At 38.8% G+C, this 25,129-nt stretch overlaps 2 protein-coding genes across 3 annotated transcripts in view; one reads left to right on the top strand and one right to left on the bottom strand.

Annotated features, from left to right (window-relative positions):
- Exoc5 (exocyst complex component 5) overlaps nucleotides 1-359 on the bottom strand; it is a 56,302-nt gene extending 55,943 nt beyond the window's left edge. Inside the window, exon 1 of the mRNA XM_076544891.1 lies at nucleotides 1-359. Coding sequence (XP_076401006.1) covers nucleotides 1-27 — 27 coding nt within the window. The 5' untranslated portion in view covers nucleotides 28-359.
- Nucleotides 305-24,923, top strand: Ap5m1 (adaptor related protein complex 5 subunit mu 1). 2 transcript variants are annotated; one of them, XM_042284760.2, is made up of 9 exons: nucleotides 305-708; nucleotides 7,139-7,784; nucleotides 12,311-12,538; nucleotides 13,588-13,727; nucleotides 14,449-14,534; nucleotides 14,625-14,743; nucleotides 18,006-18,102; nucleotides 20,357-20,471; nucleotides 21,192-24,923. In XM_042284760.2, the coding sequence occupies exons 1-8, from the start codon at nucleotides 635-637 to the stop codon at nucleotides 20,437-20,439; spliced, it is 1,473 nt and encodes a 490-aa protein (XP_042140694.1). In that variant the 5' UTR covers nucleotides 305-634; the 3' UTR covers nucleotides 20,440-20,471; nucleotides 21,192-24,923. The 2 variants fall into 2 exon arrangements, with proteins under 2 accessions (XP_042140694.1, XP_042140693.1); XM_042284759.2 differs by having other exon boundaries at nucleotides 20,357-24,923.
- Nucleotides 24,924-25,129: the final 206 nt, after the last annotated feature.

The raw sequence follows: 25,129 nt of genomic DNA on the forward strand, positions 1-25,129 counted from the left end.
CTCGAAGAGCTCGGCCGTCGTGGCCATGCCGGCCGGCTGAGAGGCTCGCCCCGCGCTCGAGGCCGTCTCCGCTTCACATGCTGCGCCTCAGCGGCGCGGCTCGCACGTCCCAGCTCGGCCTGACGGCCTCCGGCCCCGGCTGCCGACCGCCGCGGGCTGCCCGGCTCCTCACACGGCGCAGGCTGCGCGGGAGAGCGGCCATGAAGCGGAGCCCCAGACGCCTGTCAGCTGCCTCCCGGCGCCGCCCGCGCCGCTCCCATTGTCACCGCCTCGCACGCCGGAAGTGGGGCTGCGCGCGCCCGGCGGGCTTGGCGGGGCGGGCGAGGGGAGCGAGCGGCGGGCGGGCCGCGGAGACGCTCGCCTGCCAGCGAGCGAGCGAGCGACGCGCCTTGAGCCTCGCGGGCCGCCATCCCGGAAGTGGGAGGTAGAGCCTCGCCGTCCTCCCGGATTCCGGGTGCGGGTTCCCAGGACCTGTCGCCGGTGTGTCTTGACCTCCTGGAGGGGCCGGGAGACTTGCGTCTCCTCACCGGGAAGAGCGAGCCTCTCCCGTGAGCTCTTGCGGCGCAGGGCCGTCTGCTCTGGCTGGATGGTGACCTTAGTTTCGGGGATGAGCTGATCCTTCGGTGGCTTTACCATGGCCCAGCGGGCACTGTGGCTCATACGTCACGAACCGGGAACTCCACTCGGTGGCACCGTCAGATTCTCCAGGTAATTGCACGTCTGGGTCCTCGGGCATGATGGGGCGCAGGAGGGATCATGTCGCAGTTTTTGTGGTGCATCGAATCCCAGATCTGCCAGCTAGCTGAGTGCCATAGGGCAAGTTAAGCTTTGTGTGCTATCCTTATCTGACATTGTTGTAAGGAATGAGTTGCTTGACCCATGTTGCTACATGCGTTCTAATATTACTATTATTGTATCTTTCTGTCGTCGTTGTTGTTGTGAGGCAAAAAATACCCCCTAGCTATCCTGGCACTCGCTCTGTAGACCAGACTGGCCTCGAATTTACAGAGATCTGTCTGTCTCTGCCTCTTGAGTATTGGAATTAAAGGTGTGGGCCACCATGCCCGACAGTATTATTGTATCTTAAAATGAATTCCATCTGTGCAAGATTGGTACAGAAATGATGAAGGAAAAAATACTTACTGAGCTCTAAACGTGTTTCAGATTTTTCAACTTTCAGTGGCAAAGTTATTTCAGAACATTTTAATTCATGCTTACGGAATCTCCTTGTTGAGCGATACTGTTGTTTTCGTCTTATCAGTATACGCGATTGTTAGAAATCATTATCGTTTGTAGTTTTTAGTGGTTGAACAAAATAGAAGGAACTATGAAAAATTAAATTACACTCACTTTTTTCCTGGGTGACATAAGTGATCCGGTCCGGTTTTAAGACTTTGCCATATCTTACCAAAATAATTTGATGGAGAGGACTATATAGTAACTTAAAACATGGACGGCATTCATGCACTCTTCTAAATATATGTTTTAGCTATTTTTGTTTCTTCTTTTCAGAACTGATTATTCAGTTCATTTTACCATTTATTGATTGGAAGTTTGTGTGTGTGTGTGTGTGTGTGTGTGTGTGTGTGTGTGTGTGTTTAGTGTTTGCAGTTCTTTATACTAGACATTAACCCCTTTATGAAATATAGCTGGCTAAGTGCTTTTCCACAATCTGTAGGCTCTCTCTCCATTTTGCTTGTAGTTTTGTTTTGCAGAAAGGTTTTCATTTCATGTGATCCCATTTGTCATTCTTTGAGTTGTTTTCTGTTCTTGGCAGTATTTCTGAGAAGCCTCTGTCTGACTGAGTAGCTTTGTATTCTTGGAAAGCAGCACCATACACTAGAACTTCCTGCATGATAGAAAGGGGATGGATTCTAAGTCTATGTTAATGTTAGAAACCAGTAAGCACGTATGGGTGGTGTGACTGAGCAACTCAGTTATTAGGTTTTTGTTGTTGTTGTTGTTGTTTTGAGACAGAGTCTCACTGTGTAGCACTGGCTGACCTAGAACTCACTATGTAGATCAGGCTAGCCACAAACTCATAGGTATCCTCCTGCTTCTGCTTCCTGAGTGCTGAGATTAAAGGCATGCAACCACCATGCCTGACCTCAGCTGTTAGTTTTGCTTACATTTAAATAGCACGTGTACCTAGCGTCTACCATATCTGACACTGCAGATCTAGATATTTGATCCGTAGGAATATATGGATTCCTTCACTCACATTCCTTAGTGATAGATTCAAGCTGCCTCTCCCGTTCAGAACAGTGCTACAGTAGACATCCTCAAACAGGGTTTTAGGACATGTCTATACAGATTTTGACAAAATATTGACAAGCAGCTTCCCTGAATGCCATCACATTCATTAGGAATTAGTGGATTTCTGTACTTAACCAACTTCTTACTCTAATTTTTACCAACAAAGGAGGTCTAATTTCTATTTGTATATTTTTCTGTATCAATATTTGTTAGTGTCTTGAGTTTCCTTTTCTGTGAATTACCTTTACCTCCCAGAGATACTATTTTATCCATTCTGTATAGTTTTATCTGTTATATTTAAGCCTCTAGTCCACTTGTACAGCTTTGGATATGGTGTTGAGTGGGAATACACTTTTTTTTTATACTACTTGACAGTTTTCCTAACATCATCACGTAAGCTCTATATCTTTTCTCCATTGACTCAGTATTGATGCTTGCTATAGTCCTTCATATAAACACTGGTCTATCGCTGTTCTACTACTTTGTCCTTTTTGTGCCAATGTTCTGATTTTATGTGTATACACTTGTATCTTAGCATTGTAATTGGTGTAAGACTTTCATTAACTGAAAAAGTAAGTCCTTTGAAGAAGTCATGCAGGGCTGAAGAGATGCTTGATATTTATGAACATGCTCTGCTCTTCCAGAGGAGCAGAGTTTGCTTCCCAGAACCCAGGTGAGGCAGCTCACCAGCCACCACTCTAGCCCCAAATGGACCCAACATCCTCTTCTGGACTCCAAAGCCATCTGCACTCAAATGCATATAACCACCCCTCTCTATATATAATTGAAAAATAGCCGGGCGGTGGTGGCGCACGCCTTTAATCCCAGCACTCGGGAGGCAGAGGCAAGCGGATCTCTGTGAGTTCGAGGCCAGCCTGGGCTACCAAGTGAGTTCCAGGAAAGGCGCAAAGCTACACAGAGAAACCCTGTCTCGAAAAAAAAAAAACCAAAAAAAAAAAGAAAAAAGAAAAATAACAAAAATAAATATTTTAAAAGGTCATATTAGTTTTCAGAATGCTTTCCCAGTAGTGTATATTATATACTTTAGAAGACACATTCAGATATGTTTAGGTGAGTTACACTACATCTCTGTGGAGGTAGCAAAATGGGGGTGGGGGAGTGTCTCACAGGATTCATCTATGTGTCACTTTAATTCTGTATTATTGAATAAATTGCTAGTTTTGTAAAGCTCTCCATTTTCAGATTTCTGACCACTTGGAGCTGATGTTAAGGCTAATAGATATGAATTAACATATATTCCTTAACCTTTTCTGGAAAGATGTAAAGAAATGTGTAATAACTCTGGATTTAAAGGACAATAACAGACCAAAGGAATCTATTCAAATTGAGATTGGCAAACCAGTGTGTTTGTTGGGATTATTTAAGGGAGCATGGGTGACTCACAAGAACACACACCAGCCAAAGTCACTTGAGTCAGTTGTTTACCTGTTGTGTGGTAGTAGTTGGTGTTTGGGGGAGAGGAGGCCTTGAGAGGTTCCTGGGTCATCATACCCAGGAGCTACTCTACCTCAACCCAGAGGAAATAGCCACACCCCACTGCATATTCTCTACATACATGCCAAAGAGTAGTGGCTATCATTTATGATACAAGAGGGCAGATGATCTTCATACAACAATCTTGTTTTATAGTATCAGCTTAAGTGCACCTCTGATTGGTATTACATCCATAGCTATAGGGACACTTAAGGCTTGAATCCTGTCTTGAAACTGATGTCTTTCTCTTTGTTTAGCAGCTGCACATGAATCTATTGATATTTTAATTATCATCTGCTGTACCATGGCCTGGCCAGACTTCTGGTCCTGTGGCCCTGGCTTGCCATAGCTGCAATATGTAGGTTTAATCTAAGACTCTACCATTCTATTTATTAATAACACTCGGGAGTCAAAGACTGGGGTGAAAACCTGCTAGCTCAGAGATGCCAAGTGGCAACTAGCTGACCTTGCTTTTAGACTGGAGATACTGCAAGAGATACGTCTTGTCCCAGAACTAAGAGAGCTCAAACTCTAGTCCCTGCCCTTTCCTTCCTGTGCATCTTCTCTATCCAAGTTACTGGCTTCTCTATGGCCAATTCTGGTCAGCTAGTCACTGGCCCCACCCCTTGATTCAAGGTATAACTTTATTGGGCAGTCTCAGGAGTGTCAGAGTGCAATCAAAATATCTCACAACATGAAACAAAACCTAGATTAGTTAGAATGACAGATTAAGCAATCCTACAAAATTTTAAACATATTGAGACATTGTTTAAGGTCCCAGATTAGTTTATTTTCTTTATTGTCAACTATGAGAGTATGACAAGTCACTAATGGTATACTAGCTGATTTTTCCCCTTTTCAATCAGAAAAATACATAAGAATCTAAGTAAGCGTCCACTAATTAGTAGATCATTTTAATGCATTAAATTTATTATCAAACATTACCATGTTATTAGAGAAAAATATTGGTTTTTTGTTTTTTGGTTTTTCAAGACAGGGTTTCTCTGTGTAGCTTTGCACCTTTCCTGGAACTCACTTTATAGACCAGGCTGGCCTCGAACTCACAGAGATCCGCCTGCCTCTGCCTCCCGAATGCTGGGATTAAAGGCGTGCACCACCACCACCCGTCGAGAAAAATATTGTTATGAAAATTATTTTTAAAAGTCTTAGTAGTTCCTATCCATTTGCTAGGCTTTTATTTGTTTGGTTTTGGTGCTGGAGATTGAACCTAATCTTCCATGCATGTGAAAGATATTCTCTTCCACTGACATATACCCCTTGACCTATCATTTATTTTATAAATAAGAAAATAGGCTTAGTAGAGTATATTAGTCAGGGTTCTCTAGAGGAACAGAACTGATAGAATGAACGTGTGTGTGCACGCGTGCACGCGTATCTGTCCGTCCGTCCGTCCGTCCATATATGTTTATTGAAGTAGGTAACAGCCTGTGGTCCAGCTAGTCCAACAATGGCTGTCTACCAATAGAAAGTCCAAGAGTCCAGTGGTTGTTCAGTCCATGAGGTTGGATGCCTCAGCTGGTCTTCCATATGCACTAGAATCTACAAGAAGTAGACTTGAATGCCAGTGAAGGAATGAACTTCTCAGCAAGACTGAAGGGAAGCAGGCAAAGAGAACAAGCTTCCTTCTTCCATGACCTTTATTATAAACTGCCAGCCAAAGATGTGGCTCAGATTAGAGGTGGATCTCCCCACTTTAAATGATTTAATTAAGAAGAAAAAATTCCCTTACAGGTATACTCAGACACATAGGCTTTTAATTCCAGATATAATCAAGTTGACAACCAAGAAGAACCATCACAGAGAGTTTGCTTATTTACTCAAAAAATGAGTAGTTTAATAGATAGCTTTATTCTGGACCTAAAAGTAGAAAGAAAAGGAATAATGAAAATATATATTTGTTGAAAGTCAAAAACTCTGTTTATAAGCTAGTGACTCAGTCCTTAGCCCTTGAGGAAGGTGTAGATGTGATGAATGGATTCTTATAAATGACCAAAAGTGTCTAAGCATCTTCTATTTTGTGATGGGGGCAGATAGATTAGTAAATTTACATTCTACCCAGAGCGCATAAACTGTAAAGGATTAATTTGATTTTCCTCTTTTTATTATCTCTAAATATCTTCCAGGGCCATAGAAATAAGCCATTATTACTAAAATGATCTTTCATATTTTTACAAGGGTTGGTAAGAACATTCAGGACATCTGATATTCATTATGTAAATTAGTATCATTGCAGTAAATGAATCTAAAAGTTTAGAGCGTTAAATATAACTACTTCTTTGTGATTAATCTAAGGTGGAATTAAAAAAAAAAAACTTACTATAGATACCTAAGAGAAAAAAAGGATTTATTTTGGCTCAAAGTTTGAGGGTGCAGTCCATCAGGTTGGAGAAGTCATGGTCCAGGACCTCGAGGCAACTGGTCACATTGCTCTATAGTCAGGAAGCAGAGAGCAAGGAATGCTACTTCTCCACTCTCTTTCTCTATTTCAGTCAGTTCAGGACCCCAGCCCATGGAATGAGGTCTCCTGTATTCAGGGTGGAACTTCCAACACCAGCCTAATCTAGAATGTCCCACAGACATATCCAGAGATCTATCTCCATGCAGACTAAGTTGTTTTTCTGTTGGCTTAGTGGCTGTACCTGAATCTACTGCTATTTTAACTACTGTCTGCCCCCTACCATGCCACAGTCAGCATCCTGCCAGTCAGATGGCGGCGTAGCAGGATTTCTAGCCCCACAGTAGCCTCCAAGTATAGGATTTAACTAAGTCTCTATTGTTCTAGTTACCAGTAAAGCCTCAGGCATCAGATGTTGGGGTGACAACCTGCTAGATCAGAAAAGCCAAGAAGCAACCAGCTGACCTTCCTTTTTGGCTAGAGATCCAGCAAGAGAAACATCTCTCCACTCTCAAACCAAAAAGACCCTGAATCTCGAAGTCCCTCCCTACTCCTTCCTGTGTGTCTCTCTACTTGTATTTCAAATATCCCATAACACTGAATCCCACTAAGTTGACAGTCAGATTAACCATGACATCTACCAAGAGGAAATCTGAGTGACTGAAAAACAAAGGTTTTAAATTAGAAACATGTACTTTACCTGTTCAAAAACCTAATTAAATTGAGTCAGTCATTTTCCATAGTATGTGGTACATTTTATCATTTGAGATAACAAACTAAATATGAAGCATTTGTTCCAGACATAAGCCAGCAGGTTTAATGGTTTAGGGTTTTTTCCTTTGGTAGTGTATGTTATTTGTTGCTTTATGTTTTATAATTATGACTGTTTGCCTTCTATTTTAAAGTTTTTTAATTCTCTCATTGATTTTACTTGGAAGAATCATTTGTAATGTTTCTGTTTCTCTAATACAGACGATATCCTACTGTTGAAAAGAGAGCCAAAATCTTGAATGGACTGAGTTATGTTCCTGTACCTGAAGATGGTCCCTTTCTTAAGGCATTACTCTTTCAACTTAGATTATTGGATGATGATAAAGACTTCGTGGAGAGGCGTGATAGCTGTTCATACATCAATAAATCATCTGTCTATGGACTTTTAGTAGGAGGTGAAGAACTCTGGCCAGTCATTGCTTTTCTGAGGAATGATATGATATATGCAAGTGTTCCACTAGTTGAACAAGCTCTGTCCCCTCGGCCATCTTTAATTAGCATTAGTGGAATTTCACAAGGCTTGGAACTGCTTTTTGGGATACAGGATTTTCTTTACTCAAGTCAGAAAAATGACACTGACCTAAACACAAAATTGAGTCAGTTGCCTGACTTGCTTCTGCAGGCTTGTCCATTGGGTACTTTATTGGATGCTAACTTGCAGAATTCATTGACTAGTATTAATTGCTCATCTGTGACCCAGCCACAAAAACAGCCAGCATGGAGAGTTGGAACATACAAAGGAAAACCACAGATTTCTATTTCTATCAGTGAAAAAGTAAAATGCATGCAGTATGGTAAACAGGATATAGCAGACACATGGCAAGTTGTTGGAACAGTCGCTTGCAAGGTGAGCTTTTCTCCAGGATTTGTTTTGTCACAGCATTAACACTGAAGAACAGTAAAATTTACAGTTGTATTTTACAATTTTTTTAATGATATGCTTGTTATCCTTATCTGTATCTTTTACAAATTGTTTACTTAATGACTATTATATAATGAATTGTACCATTGCTCTAAAATAGACATTATCTTCATAGTTTCTGTGGGTCAGAATTTAGGAGCAGCTTAGCTGGGAACCTTCAGTGTAGAATCTCATGAGCCTATAGTCAAGATGTTGGTGGGAGCTATTATCATCTGAAGACCTGAGTAGGGCTCGAATACCTGCTTGCAACATGACTTACATGACTGTCAAGTCAGGACTGTCTGATGGAAGGAGGCCTCTGTTCCACTCCATAGGACTTCTCCACTGGCTGCTTAAGTATCCTTACAACTTGGTAACTGGCTTCTTTCAGATCAAATAGTGTATGTTTGTGTGTATGTGAAAGAGAAAGACTCAAAGCTATTGTTTTTACTACTTATTCTGAAAAGCCACATGGCATCATTTCTACTTCCTTCTGTTTCTTAGATGCAAAGCCAATCACTAAGTCTGGTCACACTGAAGAGATGTGGAATCAGGTCCACCACAGGAAAAGAGTAGTTGGGGAGAACTTATGAATATACTTATCATCTCACTTCCATTTCTCTAGTAGATGAAGTTGACAGGTCCTCTGACTACATCAAATAACAAGAGTTCTTGTTTTATTTAAATAACTCAATAGTCGATTTATCTGTTTTAAAATTAGAAAATGGGGAAAACAGTGGAAACATCAATAGAGATAACAGTGATTAATGTCAGGATAAATAATGATCAAAGTCCTCCAATTAAACACTTCATGTATATATTAATAGTATTCTCAAATATCTTTTGTAGCCCTTTATTCTGTATACTTTGTAAATTTAATGTTTAGTTACTATATATAAATTCTATGAATATAGTAAATTTTAAGAAGAGAATTAGACAGGCAAATTGACTCTTCTAATTAAAGTAACCTAAAAGTTTTGCCTATGCTAAAAATTTCTGTCATGCCCAAAATCGCATTCAAATTATTCATCCTATTAGGACCTCTATTCTAAGACGCTTGACAATCATGGACTGTGTCATTCATCACTCTTAAAGTAGTCGAGACTTTTTCTCATGAGTTCAGTGTAATAAAAATTAGAAAGGTCACTATGTTTTCATCCCAGATGTTATATATATTGTGATTAACATGATGTGTACATTCCTCTGTTCATTGATAAGTTGACCCCACTTTCTTGTTTGTGAGAAGTGTGAGCTGATGCCTTAGTGCTGGTTCAAATGACCGTAGTGGAAATCTTTGTTAGTGTCAGGAGGAGGGGCTGGTGACATGGCTCAGCCGGTAACGGCACGTGTCTCCAGCCAACAATCTCAGTTCCATTCTGGACTCTCACATGGTGAGAGAACTGACTCTCACAAGTCGTCCTCTGACCTCCACATGTGTGCTGTAGCGTACATGTTTATACACGTAGATAAACACACATACGTGCTCATATACACTAAAATAAATCAATGTAATTTTCTAAAAAACACGTTCTAAAGTGAGGAGGGATGGTGGAGTGCACCTCAACCTAATACTAAATGTTTCTTTGAGGTTGTCCTTTACCTCTAAATGTCCTGGGTCCTTACAAAGTCACATAATTTTGTAAATCATTTATCATTTTAAAGGAAGATAACCTTTTATGTGCCTTCTGCTTTTATAGTTCTGAGGTCCAGATTCATCTATGCTAAACTTTTAATAAAGAGTTTAGAGATTCCTTCTAGATTGGCAATCCTCATCCTGTACTTACGGTATTAGAAGTGACTAGATAGTGGGTAACTTATTGAAGGTTTCCATAGTGGTGCAGTGCCTTTGATCCCATTGCGAATGATACACTGCTAGGATGTTTTACACATAAAGGATGTTTTAAGTTTTAATACTATTTACTATTAAATATCTGTGTTTATTATCTCAATAAATAGCAAAAAGCAAAACTTTTTATTCTTACTAATATACAAATGCAATATAGAACATGTTTTTAAATTCTCTATTAAGAAGATTGTCATCTTAACTTTCAAATTTGAGATTTGATTGATATTCTTGTAATTGTCACAAAGGACAAAAAGATACTTCTAAGCTACTGATTGTACCCCAGCACAGTTCAGAATGCCTGCCTACTGGTGAAGTACTTAAATCTGAAGCAGAAACACTAATGAATTCATATGTGTCAGATGGTAGATCACACATTACAAAGTGAGATGGCCTAGTGGTTAAGAGCACTTGCTGCTCTTGCAGAGGACTGCATTTGGTTCCCAGCACCCACATGGCAGCTCACAACTCTCTAATTCCAGTTCCTGGTGGTCTGACACCTCTTCTCATCTCTGTGGGTTCCTGCTTGCATGTGATGCACATACATACACTCAGGCAAACACACAAACCATAAAACTAAACAGACTCTTAAAACCTTCCAAAGTGAAAGATTTTATATTAATATTGAGGAAGAGATAAGGTTCAAAATTAGAAAAGGGGTATAAAATGGAAACATTTTTAGGATCTCCTGTGAATAGCAATGGATATATGAAGAAGCACAGAACAGCTCTTGCTTTGAAAGAACTTAAAGTTGCAGGAGGGAAACAAATAGAAGCACAAATTACATGGTGACAGGTAGTCACTGTGTGGTGCGGACTGTATACATCTAGACCTAAGCATTTTGCCTGCTGAGCCTACCATTACACATTCTGTGTCTAATCAAACAACGCCCCTGAACGAACTCTTATGGCTCATTTGGCTAATGGGATCCAGTACTTTACCAGTAAAGGCTGGAGAGATGGCTCAGCAAATAGAGTGCTTACTGCTCATGCAGAAAGCCTGTGTTTGGTTCTCGGCACCCACACCAAGCAGCTCACAACCTACTGCTTGTCACTCCAGCTCCAGGGGATCCATTGTCTTCTGGTCGGCTTCCACAGACACTGTACTCATTCCACATACCCACACACAGATTCACACACGTGAACATAATTAAAAATAAAATAAGAAGTAAATGTCAAGTTAGAATGAAGGTACAGAAGAAGACCTTGAGTACACCCCTCTCCCTACGCCCACATTTATACACACACAAGTAAGGTTTGTTGGTGTAGATTTATGAAGTAAAGACATTAAGACTTCTCAAGTACCAGAGGAGCTGGGGAATAAATCTTTTCTTTTGATTACAGAAACAAAACCCTTAAGACTTTATTCTGGAGACCAGAATTGGTAGAGGAGTTCACAGAGAAGTCTGTGAACTGCCATTTCAGTCTGTTGAACCTCAAAGCAAGAATTTAAGGAGAGGGCTGTGAAAGTACTCCATCTGGCCCTGCTAGCCATGACATGGGAGTTCATGGACAGACCTATGGAGCTGTCTTATCTTCCTCCCAGTGAAATCCCTCGTAGCTACCCTACCATTGGCAAACTAACCCAGTCACACAGGGAAGAAGACCCTGTGTCTCCATGCAAAAGGAGACCCTCAGTAAGACTGTACAGTGTTAGGCTTACACGGCTTTCTTTTAAACCTTTAATTTTGTGTGTATGGGGGGGTATGAGTATGGGTGCACATGCCGCAGCGCCCATGTGAAGGTCAGAGGACAACCTGGGGGAATTGGTTCTCTATCAGGTGGGTCCTGGGGATTAAACTCAAGACTGTCAAGCTTTGCTGCAGATGCCTTTATCCAGACAGTGATCACACCAGACTAAGTGAAATGCTATGTAGGGAGAAAACACACCTGCAAGGACTCGCAGGAGTTAAGGTGCACATGGAAATACAAGACAATATGGTTTATTCAGAAAACAAGATGCAGAATTTTTATATATTTGCAACATAAATCAAGGGGTAGAAGATTAGAGTTAGATGGGAATCAAACAATGGAAGGCTTCAAAGTATATGAAATGAAAGAAGAACCATTGAAGTGTCTGAATCTTGGATTCAATGTAACAAAAGTTGAATTACCATTCGTCAATGTGACTGGTGCTGTGACCCTTTCATACAGTTGTTGTTGTGGTGAGCACCCAACAAAAGTTATTTTCATTACTACTGCATCACTAATTTTGCTACTGTTATGAATGTAATGTAAATATCTGACATGCAGGATATCTGATATGTGACTCCTGTAAAACGGTTGTTCAATCCCGAAGGGGGTCTTTACCCACAGGTTGAGAACCACTAGAGGAAAGCGAGTCAGATAACAGCTGTAACATTGCGAGGGCCTGGTTGCAAAGGTGCCTGAGAGGAACCAGTGGATTTGAACTAGCTTTTATAGGGCCTTAAAGGTGAGCCAGGGGGTCTGTGCAGCCTCTGACCATTGGCTTGGCTAACTGTATCCAATTGTCCATCAGAAAACAGAACAAAGAGAATAATGCCTAGAGAGAAAAGTTAAATTGCAGAAGTGACTTGAATTCAGAAAAGCCTCAGGCAAGCTGCACTGATGTAAGCGCCTGGTAACACTCATTTCTGCTTTCGTTCCAGTGTGATTTGGAAGGAATCATGCCAAATGTCACCATCAGCTTGAACCTCCCCACCAACGGCTCTCCACTCCAAGATATTATCGTTCACCCTTGTGTGACTTCTCTCGATTCTGCCATTCTGACTTCCAGTAGCATTGACACAATGGACGACTCTGCGTTTAGTGGGCCTTACAAATTCCCATTCACTCCGCCTCTCGAGTCATTCAACTTATGCCACTACACCTCTCAGGTACTCCCGGCTTTAAACACAAACAGGAAATAACTCTAATCCCCCAAAATCTTAGCTAAATAAACGTAAGATGAGCCGTAGCTATCTGTGCTCATGACGTGAGTGTTGTGTGTTGGACGCTATCCTAGGCACTTGGTGTGTCTTTTTCTAGGAATTTCAACACATCTTAAGGTCGATGTTATTATCTCCATTTTATAGATGGTGAAAGTCTTAGGGAGGTTAAATGACTTGAACAAATCTTCTGGCCAGTAAGTGGCACAGCCTGGGTTTGAACCCAAGTCTTCCAAATTCCCAGAAGCTGGCGTGTTTTCTACTATAACGTGTCATTTGTCTCTTGTCCTAATTATTAGCCAGTCAGATTAGAAAATCGTGTTCAAGCCAGACTGACTAGAAGTAATTTATTTTGGTAATTCAACAGAAATTCTTATTATCATTCAAGAGAAGAAACAGATGTAGGCTACCCGAGAATTCGAACCAACGTTAAAATCATTCTACACTGACAGCCTCCCTTGTCTCCCATCTTCCCCAGTACTCCCTGTCTCTGGGTTTCTCTGTTTGCAATGCTCTTACAGCTCTAGGACCTACATGTGAGAACCTCCCTGTGTGCACCAATAAGATGATTAGCTCACATCAGCGTAAAATTTCAGTCAGTCATTAATGCCCGGGTAAGCTATTGCTGAGCTAGGGGCAGGAAAGGAGAAACAGTACAGTCATGAGATAGGAAAGGAATATGCGGAACTGTGAGCAGAACAGTTAGCAGGATGCGTAAAGGATGACCTGGGCTGCAGGTGTGAGAACACACAAGAGCAAGAGTAGGAACAAGTATGGACTGTAAGGTACCTTTCGTCTCTGTTCAGAGAGGTAGAAGAATGCCCTCAGGATGAATGTAGATACACCACTGCTGTTGTGAAAGCAATGGAGAACAGCCCTCCAGCTATTAAAGCCATACCTGTATAATAATTATAAAGTATAGCTCTTTTTCCCTGTCAGCATTTATATCTTAGACTCATCAACATGAAAATTATATTAAGAACTGTGTCTGGTTTCAGGTCCCTGTCCCACCAATACTGGGTTCTTATCACGTGAAAGAAGAAGAAGCACAACTAAAAATAACAGTTAATTTAAAACTTCATGAAAGTGTAAAAAATAATTTTGAAATCTGTGAAGCTCATATACCTTTTTACAACAGGTAGGGTGAATAATATGGCATCATGGTTGCTGTCCTCTCTACTAGATTCCTACTGCCCCACAATAAAGTGTCTTCTTCATTTTCCATATTTTTAAAATCTAAATAATTTTATATTCAAATAAATACTGATTCTGAGCTAAAATGTGGTTGCAAAAAGAATCTATTTAACTTTAAATGGTGCCTCATTTTTTTCCACTTAAGCTTGCAAATAAATTTCAAGCTTAAATCTGTAACTTCCTCTAGGACCATTGTGCCACTGGCTTTATTGCTATAGTTTCTCTGAGGTCTACATATAAATCAGTCTTAACCATCAGCAATCTGGTGAATTAGTCAGTTAGAGCATAGATCAGTTCTACTTTGAAAATGTATTCTGTAGTGAAGCTCTTTACAAAGTGTACTTAATTAGTAAAACATAATTTTAATGCTGTTCCAACGCATGTGATATAATCTATTGATATTTATAATTGTTTTTGTGATATGATTTTATAATGCTAATATATATATATAATATATATATATAGCTACTATAAATGTTTATGTGATGACTGCTGTTTTCTAAAATCTGTGTTCATTATTCATTCTCTTCTGCAGTAGGAGTACAGATCTGCTTTTGTGATATTAAAAACAAATAAGATTTGGCTCATCGCTTTAAAACTTATATCTGAGATTTTTTTTCTATTTTCTTCTTTTTCCTTTTTTTTTTTTTTTTTTTCTTTTAAAGAGGTCCAATTACCCATTTGGAATACAAAGTTAGTTTTGGCCAACTTGAGGTATTTCGAGAAAAAAGCTTATTGGTCTGGATTATTGGTGAGCAAGATTTTGTTTATTGATTTTTTTTTCTCATTTGCTGTGGAATCTTCTGTTTTAGAATAATTGATTTGTACATTTGCGATTTAGGGCAGAAGTTCCCCAAATCAATGGAAATTAGTCTTTCTGGAACTCTAACTTTTGGAGTCAAGGGCCATAACAAGCAGCCATTTGATCATATTTGCATTGGAAATACAGCATATGTAAAGGTAAATATATGAAACATTGCATTAGAACCCCTTAACTTAGTTCTAAACTGCATATATATTTGAGTTTTAGTATTTTCTAACAAAAAAAAAACTTTTGTACTTTTTGTGTAGCTAAGTTCCTTTTTAAAACCATTTGTTGGGGGGTGCTCTGTGTTTCTTTTATTTATTTATTTTTTAAAGACAGGATCTGTGCCATAGCCCAAACTGGTCTCCATATCTCTATGTAACACTAGCTGACTTCAGGCTAGGAGCCTCCTGCCTCAGCCTCTCCTAGACACTTGGTTTACAAGCATGAATCATCACACATGGCCAGTAGTAGTTATTTTTCTGTTTCAGTAAGTACTCAAATTGTAAGGGAAGTAGTTAAGAATAACCTAAACACTCCAATTTAAACTACCCAACTCTTAGTTATCAAATTATATTTGTGTTCAAAAATAAGATGCAGCCCTTGATCTCTAGAGTGTTTTCAGTAGTGTGGATTAGTGACTGATCAGTACTAACTGTTGTGGAATATTATTTTAAGGTGTGTTATATTTGTTTATATTGTGGAACATTTGTTTAATGATGCAAAGATGTGTTGCATTCTTTTATGTTCCATTTGTTTAACTCTGTAAAGCTGTGTCACTTTGCCTGTCTAAAACACCTGATTGGTCTAATAAAGAGCTGAATAGCCAATAGCTAAGCAGGAGAAAGGATAGGCGGGGCTGGCAGGCAGAGAGAATAAATAGGAGAAATCTAGGGAAGAAAAGGAGGAGGAACAAGAAGAGGAGAAGTAGAGAAGGACACCAGGGTCCAGCCACACAGTCAATCACAAAGCAAGAAGAAAAGAAAGATATAGAATAAATAAAGGTGAAAACCCAGAGGCAAAACATAGTTAAAGAGAAACAGGATTATTTGCGTTAGAAAAGCTGGCTAGAAACAAGCCAAGGCTGGGCATTCATAAGTAAGAATAAGTCTCCATATTTTTATTTGGGAGCTGGGTGGCGGGCTCCCAAAGAGTTAAAAAAAAAAAAAAAAACAACTAACTGCTTTTGGTGTCTCAGAGAAAACATGAGTCCTTCTAGCCAAAGAAAATTCTGAGGACAAGATAAGCATGAAGGTTAATTAACGTCTTCATCTGAAAAATGAGCTAAGGGCCGGCATGATGGCCCTGTGGGTGAAAGCATTAGCCTAAGATCAGTCCCTGGAACTCAGGGTGGAAAGAACCAGCTCTCAAACATTGACTTCTGGCCTCTACATCCACACATGGCATGTATGTGCCTGTGCTTACACACAACTCAGCACACATAATGTACATGCTTGCATAAACATAGTATGTTTTAAAGTGACTTAGAGAGTGAAAAGAGGTAAACAGTTTCAGAAGCTGGTGCTTAGAATGTAAGTTCTACATAGGAAGGACAAGTTATTTAGGCGGGAATATAGAGGGCATGCATCTCCTATTCCTTTGGTAGATGTTTTAGCTTTTCAAAATGGTTCATTTATGAGTGTTAATCTGCAATGGATTCAAGGCAAGTGCATGATGGCAGAGACTGTATGGTCTTATTCCTTTTTTTTGTTTCATATTCAACATCTAGTCCAGTGCCTAGTACTTAAATATTTGCTGAATATATATGTATATGTGTACCTGGTAATAGCAGCATTTCTTAATGTAAGTGTACAATAGATAGATAAAGCCCTAGAATTTGATTCACATGGGAGATCCACCATATATAAGGATTTAGGAGTACCCATTGAAAAGAAAAACTTGATGCAAGGAAATGAATAAGATCATATAAACAAAAGAAAATAAGGAAAGATTCAGAAGAATCAATAAGGAAAATGGAAGGAATAACCACAGAGTTTACAGGAAAAGAGAATGCTATTGGCGAAGTCAAAGCGGAAAGATAAACATCTATGAAAGCAACAGTAGCGAGACTGGGGTTCACTGCTAAGAATTCATTTTTCTAGGCGAGCTCTGACTTTGCCTACTATCTTGTTTGAAAGCTTATTATTTAAATTCCTGATTTTTCTTTTCAGAAAAAATATGGAATGTTACTACATTGTGTGCCCAGCAAGGGTAGTTTTTAGAATTTTCTACTTATTTCTTTCCCTTAATCAGTTCTAGTCTGATCCAAAGCATAAAATAAATATGGAAATGGACGTTGTCTACATAACTTCCAGCACTGCGAATTATAACACTGATGCAAACATAAGCTCTTTGCTTTCAAACTCTGTGAATTGCTGTAAGAAAGAGATTGTTACAATCTCAGAGTTATTATACGCACATGCACAAACACAAAATGGGAGAAATTTGCAGAGAAGAGAGGAGAAAAAAGTATACGGCTTGGGATGTAACCCAGAGATGGAGGGCTTGCCAGGAATGTGCAAGGCCCTTGGTTTAGTGTAGGGAGGGGTGTTGAAAAGAGCAGGATCTTGCTACATGAGGTGTTTACCAGCACAGATTAGAACCACAGAAAGCGGAGACTAGGAAGGTACTAGTGCCTCCTTACAGCACAGTGCAGTGCTGGTGTTCACAGTGATAACCCCACATCACCAGTGGAGTCCAGGAGCTGTGGGTTACATTGTAGGAAGGTTTTCGAGATGAGGGAAGGGATAACTTGGTAACAGTTCTGTAAAGTTAGATTTTGGTTATCAAAAAAAAAAAAAAACAAGTAGAGCAGGCCATTTCCCCAAGCATGAGATAAACAGATACTTCTTCCTGTTGTGATTGCATTTATGTGCTTTATTAAACAACATATACATCCCTACATATAAAAGAGTATGATTGGAGCTAGAGAGATGGCTCAGGGATTAAGAGCACTTGCTGCTGCTGCCCTTCCAGAAGACTCAGATTCAATTCCCAGCACCCATGTGATGGCTCACCAGCTTCTGTAGCTCCAATTTCAGGGGATCCAGTGCCCTCTTCTGGCCTTCATCAGATACAGACATGCATGCAGGCAAAACACCTATACACAGAAAAATTAATTAATTAAAAAAAGATTGTCACATGAATTTATCAGACGGTGTGATGCACGCTCTGCTGTACTGTGTGCCCAGGCTTCACAGTAGTGAGTAGTTGTACGAGTTAAGCACTCACAAAGAAATGGAACTAGTACAAAGGGGTGTGCACACACTTATTGTGTGTTTTCACAACTGTACTTTACTGTTGGGGTCTAAAGTTTGTGAACTATCAGGTGACACTCTAAAAATTGTGAAGGGGAAAATGTGATGAAGATTCTTAGCCAATCACCTCCTCAGTTGACTCTTTCTCTCATTTCCCTAGCTTCATTTCAGGATCTCAGATTATACACTCACTGGATGTTATGCAGATCAGCATTCAGTTCAAGTTTTTGCATCAGGAAAACCAAAAATAAGTGCATGTAAGTTGTACAGGTTCAAACTAAACAGAATTAAAATGGTACTATGTTGTCACTACCTAAGGCAAAATTAAAATGTAATGAAACTTGGAGATTGGAAAATAATCTCATTTTATAAAAATGTCTGTGATTCAGTCCACTCCCACATAACCCTTTGTGAACTTTATATTGCCCCCTGACCTCTGTTCAAATACAGTCTGGATGAGTAGAACCCAGTTGGTGTGGGCTTTAGTATATAGTATATATAGATTTGCTTTGCTCTGGCTATATTAAACTCTTGTCTGTTTTCAGTGAATGTAACTTTCATAAAGCTAGTCAACGTCTTAACGTTTTAGTGTCCTCATTTATAAAGGAGAAGAAGTAGGGGACTGTTTAGCACTCTAAAGGCGGTGGGACATGGGAGAGGAGCCTAAAAAACGAGGTGGACTAAAGCTTCAGGCAATAGCCAACTTTATTCAGAGCATCAGACAATTTAAGAGGGTTAAGAGAGGTCACATGAGTAAAGTGTACAATCACAAGGACAAGCCACACATTGGCAAAAACATATTTTTTCATAGTGGTATATAAACAATAACAATAACCAGTTGTAATGAATAATCAAAAGTCAACTCACGCCTATCCACTACACCCAGGAGTGACATGAAAGCACAGTCCAAGAACAATTACATCTTTTTGAAGAAACTGAGGTCACAAGACTTTTGTCTTGTTTTCTTAGAGTTTTCTCACAAGCACTTAAAATTCCCTTCACACAACTCCATTCTTAGACTGTATTCTGACTGGACCAGCCAGATGGCTCTGTGGATAAAGACGTTTGTTGTCAAGTCTGATGGCCAGAGTTCTATCCATGGGACCCACACAATGGAAGAAGGGAACTGACTCCTAAAAGTTGTCCTGTGACACTCATATGCATACACACACATACACAGACACACACACACACACACACACACACACACACACAACATACATGCTAGGTTTTTTAATGTAATAAAGTTAATAAAGTAGAAATGACAATATATACCTTATGATTTATATGAATAGATTGTATTTATTGAGCATTTAGCTTAACATAAGATTTAATAAGTAATAAATTATCATTTTAAAATTTAAATTATTTTTAGTAAATGCCATAGCCAGTAAGCATTATTTAGCACCTTCTCTGTCATATCAGTGGCAAGCAATAGAAAGATGATTTCCTGCCACATATTTTTTAGATGAATATATCAGGATGTGAAAAACAAAACAAAATTGTTTAATTCAGATCAAATACATACAGGTGGCATAGAAGAGTAGATAAAAGAAGTAAGTATCTAGGTAAAGGTAGGGGTAAGAAAAATGTCAGATTATCTAGATTGGAATAATCCAATTTATAAAAGTTCTCATATTTAGGTACATTTGTTTGTTGGTTGGTTTGGGCAGAGCTTGAGCAGCTGCAATTCAAGGCCCCATGTATGCCTGGCAAGTGTCCGATCACTGAGCTACACCCCTAGCCTCAGACTTATATTCTAGAACTAGGATTAAGGTCCCTAAAAATTGGAAGGCTAGGACCAGACTGTCCCTGAAAACTGGGAAACTGCTTCAGAAAAACAGAATCTAGGCATCTCAGATAAGCCAGTGTTTTGACCTCTATGTTGCCCCTGTGTTTTGTCCCCTAGCAGTCCTGCTGTTTTTAGATGACTTGATGAAGGCATGTTCACAGTGTATATGTTCTTTTATGAAAGTGTAATATTAAACCATCATCACTGTGTCTAAATACAGATGAGTATTTTTGATCTGTAAAAAAATGTTATCTTTTTAGATAACTAAAATATGTTTAAGTATTTTATTAATATTAACTAAACATTTTAGAAAGTATAATAAAGAATAGAAAGTTTCTATGATATACCTGTTTTTTAATACATCAGTAACATACCTAATTACTTCTTTACTCATTTATTGAGATAAAGTCTCAACTGTATAGCCCAGAATGGTTTATTAAAAAATCAATTTGAGATGTAGGGGAAATAAACATTTGGTATAAATAAGAGATTCATATAAGTTCCAGTATGGTTTGCCCAAATATTCATGAGCTCATTTTAATGAGATATAAGTAGCAATAAAGCTTCAATAGAGTAAAATAAATATTAATACTTCATAGTTATTACCATGACATGACTGTACTCCACAAATTCAAAACGGATAGCTTTGTTCTCTTATTGGATTTTTGCTAAAAATTATACATTTTTATCATTAATTTCTTTCCTTTTTCCTTTTGTAGACCGGAAACTAATTTCTTCTGACTATTACATCTGGAATTCTAAAGCACGTGCTCCAGTAACATATGCGTCATTGTTACCATGATCTTCTCATAGTCAAATAGGATTTAGATGATGGTAACATTCTGTAGTAAAATCATAGTATTTTTATTTCTTACATGTATTCATATCTGTCGGTTTTAGTCTGATACAATGTGAAAGAATATTTTCAAGGCTAATGTCTCCATTTTTTGTTACCCTCTGTCTTCATGCCAGTATGACTCAGAACACATAAAAGTAGTGATTCATTTTGAATTAGGATCAGTCTTGGGTCTCCATGCCATATGTTCTTTCCTGTCCCTGTGGCAGGCCTCCAGACTCAGTCCCAGCCAAGACAGGGCCAATTGTGGCATCCTGTGGGGCAGACCGCGCTAGTCAATCAGAACCCCCTCCTTCAGTAAGAGCTCAGCCTTCTCCTGGTGCAGTCTCAGGCAGCTGTCCTGTGGTTTGTAGTTGATTTACAAGGAAATTATGTGCTTATCCAAACCTCAGTACAAACAGCATGCTTTTACAGAATACCCATGATCTGGTTAAAATAATCATAAATCCTTTCTTTCAAAGTAGCCAGTGAAGATAATGTTCAAATAGTAACCCACTCTTCATCACATCTCTCCTCCTGGCCAATAAAAAGCCTGTATATTTCTATTTGATGTTCTAGAGCTACTTTCTTTCTGAGACTGAGTCTCGTGGAGCCCAGACTGCCAGGGACTCACTGTGTAGCTGAGGATGACCTTGAACTCCCTCTCAAGCGCTGGGATTACAGTGGTGTATCACCATGTCCAATTTATGTCCTTCTAGGGGTCCAACTGAGCTTCATGCGTGCCAGGCAAACACCCTACCAACTGAACTATGACGCTAACCCCTCTCAGGCTCCTTTAACTGACTTGGTAATCTGCCACAATGACGTGTGTCTAAGATGCCAGTCGACCTAAGAAGACTGCAGTAACTTCAGAAGAGGAGCATAGTCATCTATGATGTTTAGTGTCCTGGGACAAGGTTTTAAAAATAATTTGGGGTATTATACTCTCTGTTTTGTTTTTTAATTAAAATCTGATAATGAATGAACTCAGGTAAATATTCAAAAACCTTTTCATGAGTATCATTTACACTTATTTAATGTAGCATTTTTTTTCTTTATCTGTCCCTGTCATTTCTTTTTACCATCTTCTTGATTCCTTCCAAACTACCTAGCCATGCTCTTTATTCTCTGCCTATTTCTCCTATTACACATATCCTGCTTCAGAGCAGTATGTTCTCGTCAAGTTGGACTTCAAGCGACCATTTAAAAAAAAATCTAAAGATCCTGAGAATTTCGCTGACTCCAGCTGAAGCCTAACAGAAAATAGGACTTGCAGATTGACCTCTAATTAGATTTATCCTGGCTTCTGTTTCTTTTTTGTCTTTTTTAAAATGAGTCTTCTAAAAAAAAAAAAGCTTAGAAAAAGCTGCTGATTCTTTGAAGGAGAGTTTCAATCATTGAATGGGAAAGTGTGTGTAAACTTAGGACTCAAAATCAATTTTTTAATTAGGGTCAGCCCTCATTATAAACCCTCATTGCCTGCAAAGCATTATCATAGCACAGAGTTCTGTTTTCACAGTCATCCTAAGTCAGGAGAGGGAGTAACTGCCTGACAAGGACAGTGCTTGCTGTCCCGACTGACCCGAAGGGAGTCAGCAGTAGAAATTCTTCTGTGAGAAGAAAACATTGTCCCATAATGGTTTTTTCTCACTCCTCATCTCAAAGCTCAACATTTTACTTCAATTTATTAGTAGAGCCTTTTAGAAATTTTGATTGTATAAATACTTAGCAAATTATACTAAGGTAGACAAGACACATTCATCTAGTGAGTAGGGAAAGATTCAGTATATAATCCTTGAGGCAAACTCTCTTCATAAACAAATTAGAAAAACCAGTGACCTCTAATTTGACATTTCTAGAAACCTGGGGGAAAATCTAGGGGTTCCTAGAAAAGCGTGGCGTGATGGGGAACCAAGGCCATCTGTTGCCATTCCGTTCTGACACAACACTAGGAACTAAAAGCCAGCCCACATTTCATCCCATTGAGATCAGCTGGGCACACTGATGCTTTTGATTTTGTCTAGAAACCTGTCACTTCAGGATAATTTCTGAAGACAAAGCTTGTTCCCAGTTTGGTAGGTGACCTGTTTAATGTTTTCCCTGTGTCTGGGAACTCCTTAGTGTAATTAGCGACCTTTGAACTCCACAACTAATCCTGAGCTATTTTGTATTCCTTACTCATCTTTAAGGCTGGACCTTTCTTTTCTTCAGAGTCCACTGCCACAATTAAAGAAGAAACAGCTGCATTTCAAAGGGATTCCGATTCCAGAAGCTTAATCGTGATTGACATGTTCTTATTCTAAGCTATAAGACACTCTAAGAGTCCTTTCTTTGGTTAAAACTTCAATCATTTTCTAAAAAATTATCTCACTATGGATTTTATTCATTTTCTTTGATAGCTATTCTTTTCATTTTTTTAACTTGAAAGGTGCTTTGCATTTGCAGTGAATGTGAGCATCGACTTCCAGTGATAGATTTGGATGGTGTCAGACCTGCTCTAGATACAATATTGCTAAATTCCCTTTTAGTGCCAAAATGTGATTATGAAATCTGATATCTATGCTGTAATTATTCTTACTCAACCCAAAGGGTTAAAGAAAGTTTTAAATATCTGAGAATGAACTCTAGAAAAGATGGGTCATGATTTGTGTGATACCTGTTCTCCATTTTTTTTACTAAGCAATATTATAAAGCCCACAATGTAGTAGTTAAACAGTGGGGATGTTTTGTACTTTTAAATAATTGAGCCTTTCAAATTAAAAGTAAATAGGCTCCTTGGGAATCTTACGAGTCTTTAAATTTTATTTAAACATTAGCCTATCTCAAAATCTTTTTCTTTTCATGCCATCTTAGTATTTCTACTGTTACAATATTGTGGTCTTTGATTTCATGTGCTGTTTAGCAGCAGACACATAGTATCCATTGCTGATTTTTTTTTCTGTTATTGTAGTTAACAATATTTAAAAAACTTGAACAGGCATTCAGATTCCTCCACTGCCCCTGGGAGGTAGCTAGGTGAACTTCCTCTGCGGGGATTGCTGCCCTAGTAGAGGAGTTGTTTCTAAGACAAAGGTCAAAAAAAGGATGTTAATAAACAGTCCTCAGGTTTAAGGGACTTTTTAGGATTACATCTTAAATTCCAACAAATCAGATTTAGGAGTTGCTGAAAGTGAAATTGATCCATCCCTCATCCAAACTTTGCAATACTTTCCTGTTCTGACATCATTTAGATAGTTAGCTGTATTATCAGATTAGAAACCATTGTACCCAGCTGCTGAAAGGAGAAGGAGGCAAAAAGCTAAACATGGGATGAATTCTGAACCTTTTAACCTGGCTGAAGTATGTTGGTTGCTGTTATGCAAATACCTTCAATCCTCTGCTAAGTTCCGTGGAAATAATTTTCTTGAATGACAGGTTGATTCAGCAAGGATTCAGTCGGTGATTAATCCCCCTTTGATCTGGGGTATTCACTTAACTACCAGTTACCTCGTTCTGACAAAGTGCAACTGAGATTAGGGAGATCACTAGAACACTACCAGCCCGTGCGTTTATTCTCTATAACCTTTTAAAGCAAGGGCCAAGAATGCAATTTATTCTCAGTTTTTGAAGATGCAAAGTCCTGCCTGCTAAGTTAGAAAGTCAATTGAATACCAAATGAAGTTTATTTCTTACATAAGAGAACAAACATTTCTTTTTTGCTCTGCCTATCAATGATATTAGGAATCATAGGCTTTGAAGAGAGAAAAAAACAAAGGCTACATTCCAAGTACAGCTTCTTGTTTGTGTCGTGTGCTAGAGTGCATGCTCGCTGCCCCCAGATAACCCAAGAATCAAAGGAATGGCTACAGTTATGCTGAAAAACACTTGTGTTTCATGTGTCTTCGAGTCCAGCCACCCCCAGACCACTAGAAAAAACTCAGTGTAGTAAAGAAATCCAGCTAGGGAGACATGTAGCACACAATCTTGTTAGCTTTTATTTTCATGAGGAAGTAGATAGAGCCTTATATTCTCATTAAAATAATAACTGCATTCATTTCCCCATAACTGGTATCATTGCCGAAGTACATGAGCAGTCATTCTCTTAAGTGTTTTCTGCCTTTTGCTTTATCTTTTCTTCCATATATTTAGACTTTGAAATGTCTGTGCAGTTCTAAGAAAAAAAATTCAGATGTATTTCATGCTGTTTTTCAAAGAATTCATTTTTAAAAACTATTATCAGTGTTAGTATTTATTTTTCAAGATGTCAAATTAAAGATTTATTCCTTTAGTATACTTCATGTCCTATAAATACATAGATACATAATACACACACCATTATTTGTAACAAAATTTGTTTTTAATTTTTTAATCAATGATTAACTTTATAAATAAGACAAAACATTCTTATAAATGTTATGTAGTTGCTCATTTTCCTAGTAGCAATCTACAATAAAAGTTACTGTTTAAATCATTTCTTACGCTTTTTTGACTCAAACCTTTTGTAACTAATTTATAAATCAAAACAACTCAAAGAAATGCATACATAAGTTTGTGGCACACTGGCCTCCTGTGGTTCCAATTTAATCGTCAGTTTTCAAATACTTCGGAAGATAGAAAAAAATGTCAAAGGTCAAGATTCCATAGTTATGTTGCTAAGAAACTCATGTTTTTAGTAGTT

The sequence above is a fragment of the Peromyscus maniculatus genome, chromosome 9 (genome assembly GCF_049852395.1).
Source record: "Peromyscus maniculatus bairdii isolate BWxNUB_F1_BW_parent chromosome 9, HU_Pman_BW_mat_3.1, whole genome shotgun sequence".
Taxonomy (NCBI): Eukaryota; Metazoa; Chordata; class Mammalia; order Rodentia; family Cricetidae; genus Peromyscus; species Peromyscus maniculatus.

Coding starts and splice junctions, on each gene's coding strand:
- Ap5m1 (XM_042284759.2), top strand. CDS start 635: ATGGCCCAGCGGGCACTGTGGCTCATACGTCACGAACCGGGAACTCCA. Junction 709..7,138: donor GGCACCGTCAGATTCTCCAG/GTAATTGCACGT, acceptor TCTCTAATACAG/ACGATATCCTACTGTTGAAA. Junction 12,539..13,587: donor TATGCCACTACACCTCTCAG/GTACTCCCGGCT, acceptor GTCTGGTTTCAG/GTCCCTGTCCCACCAATACT.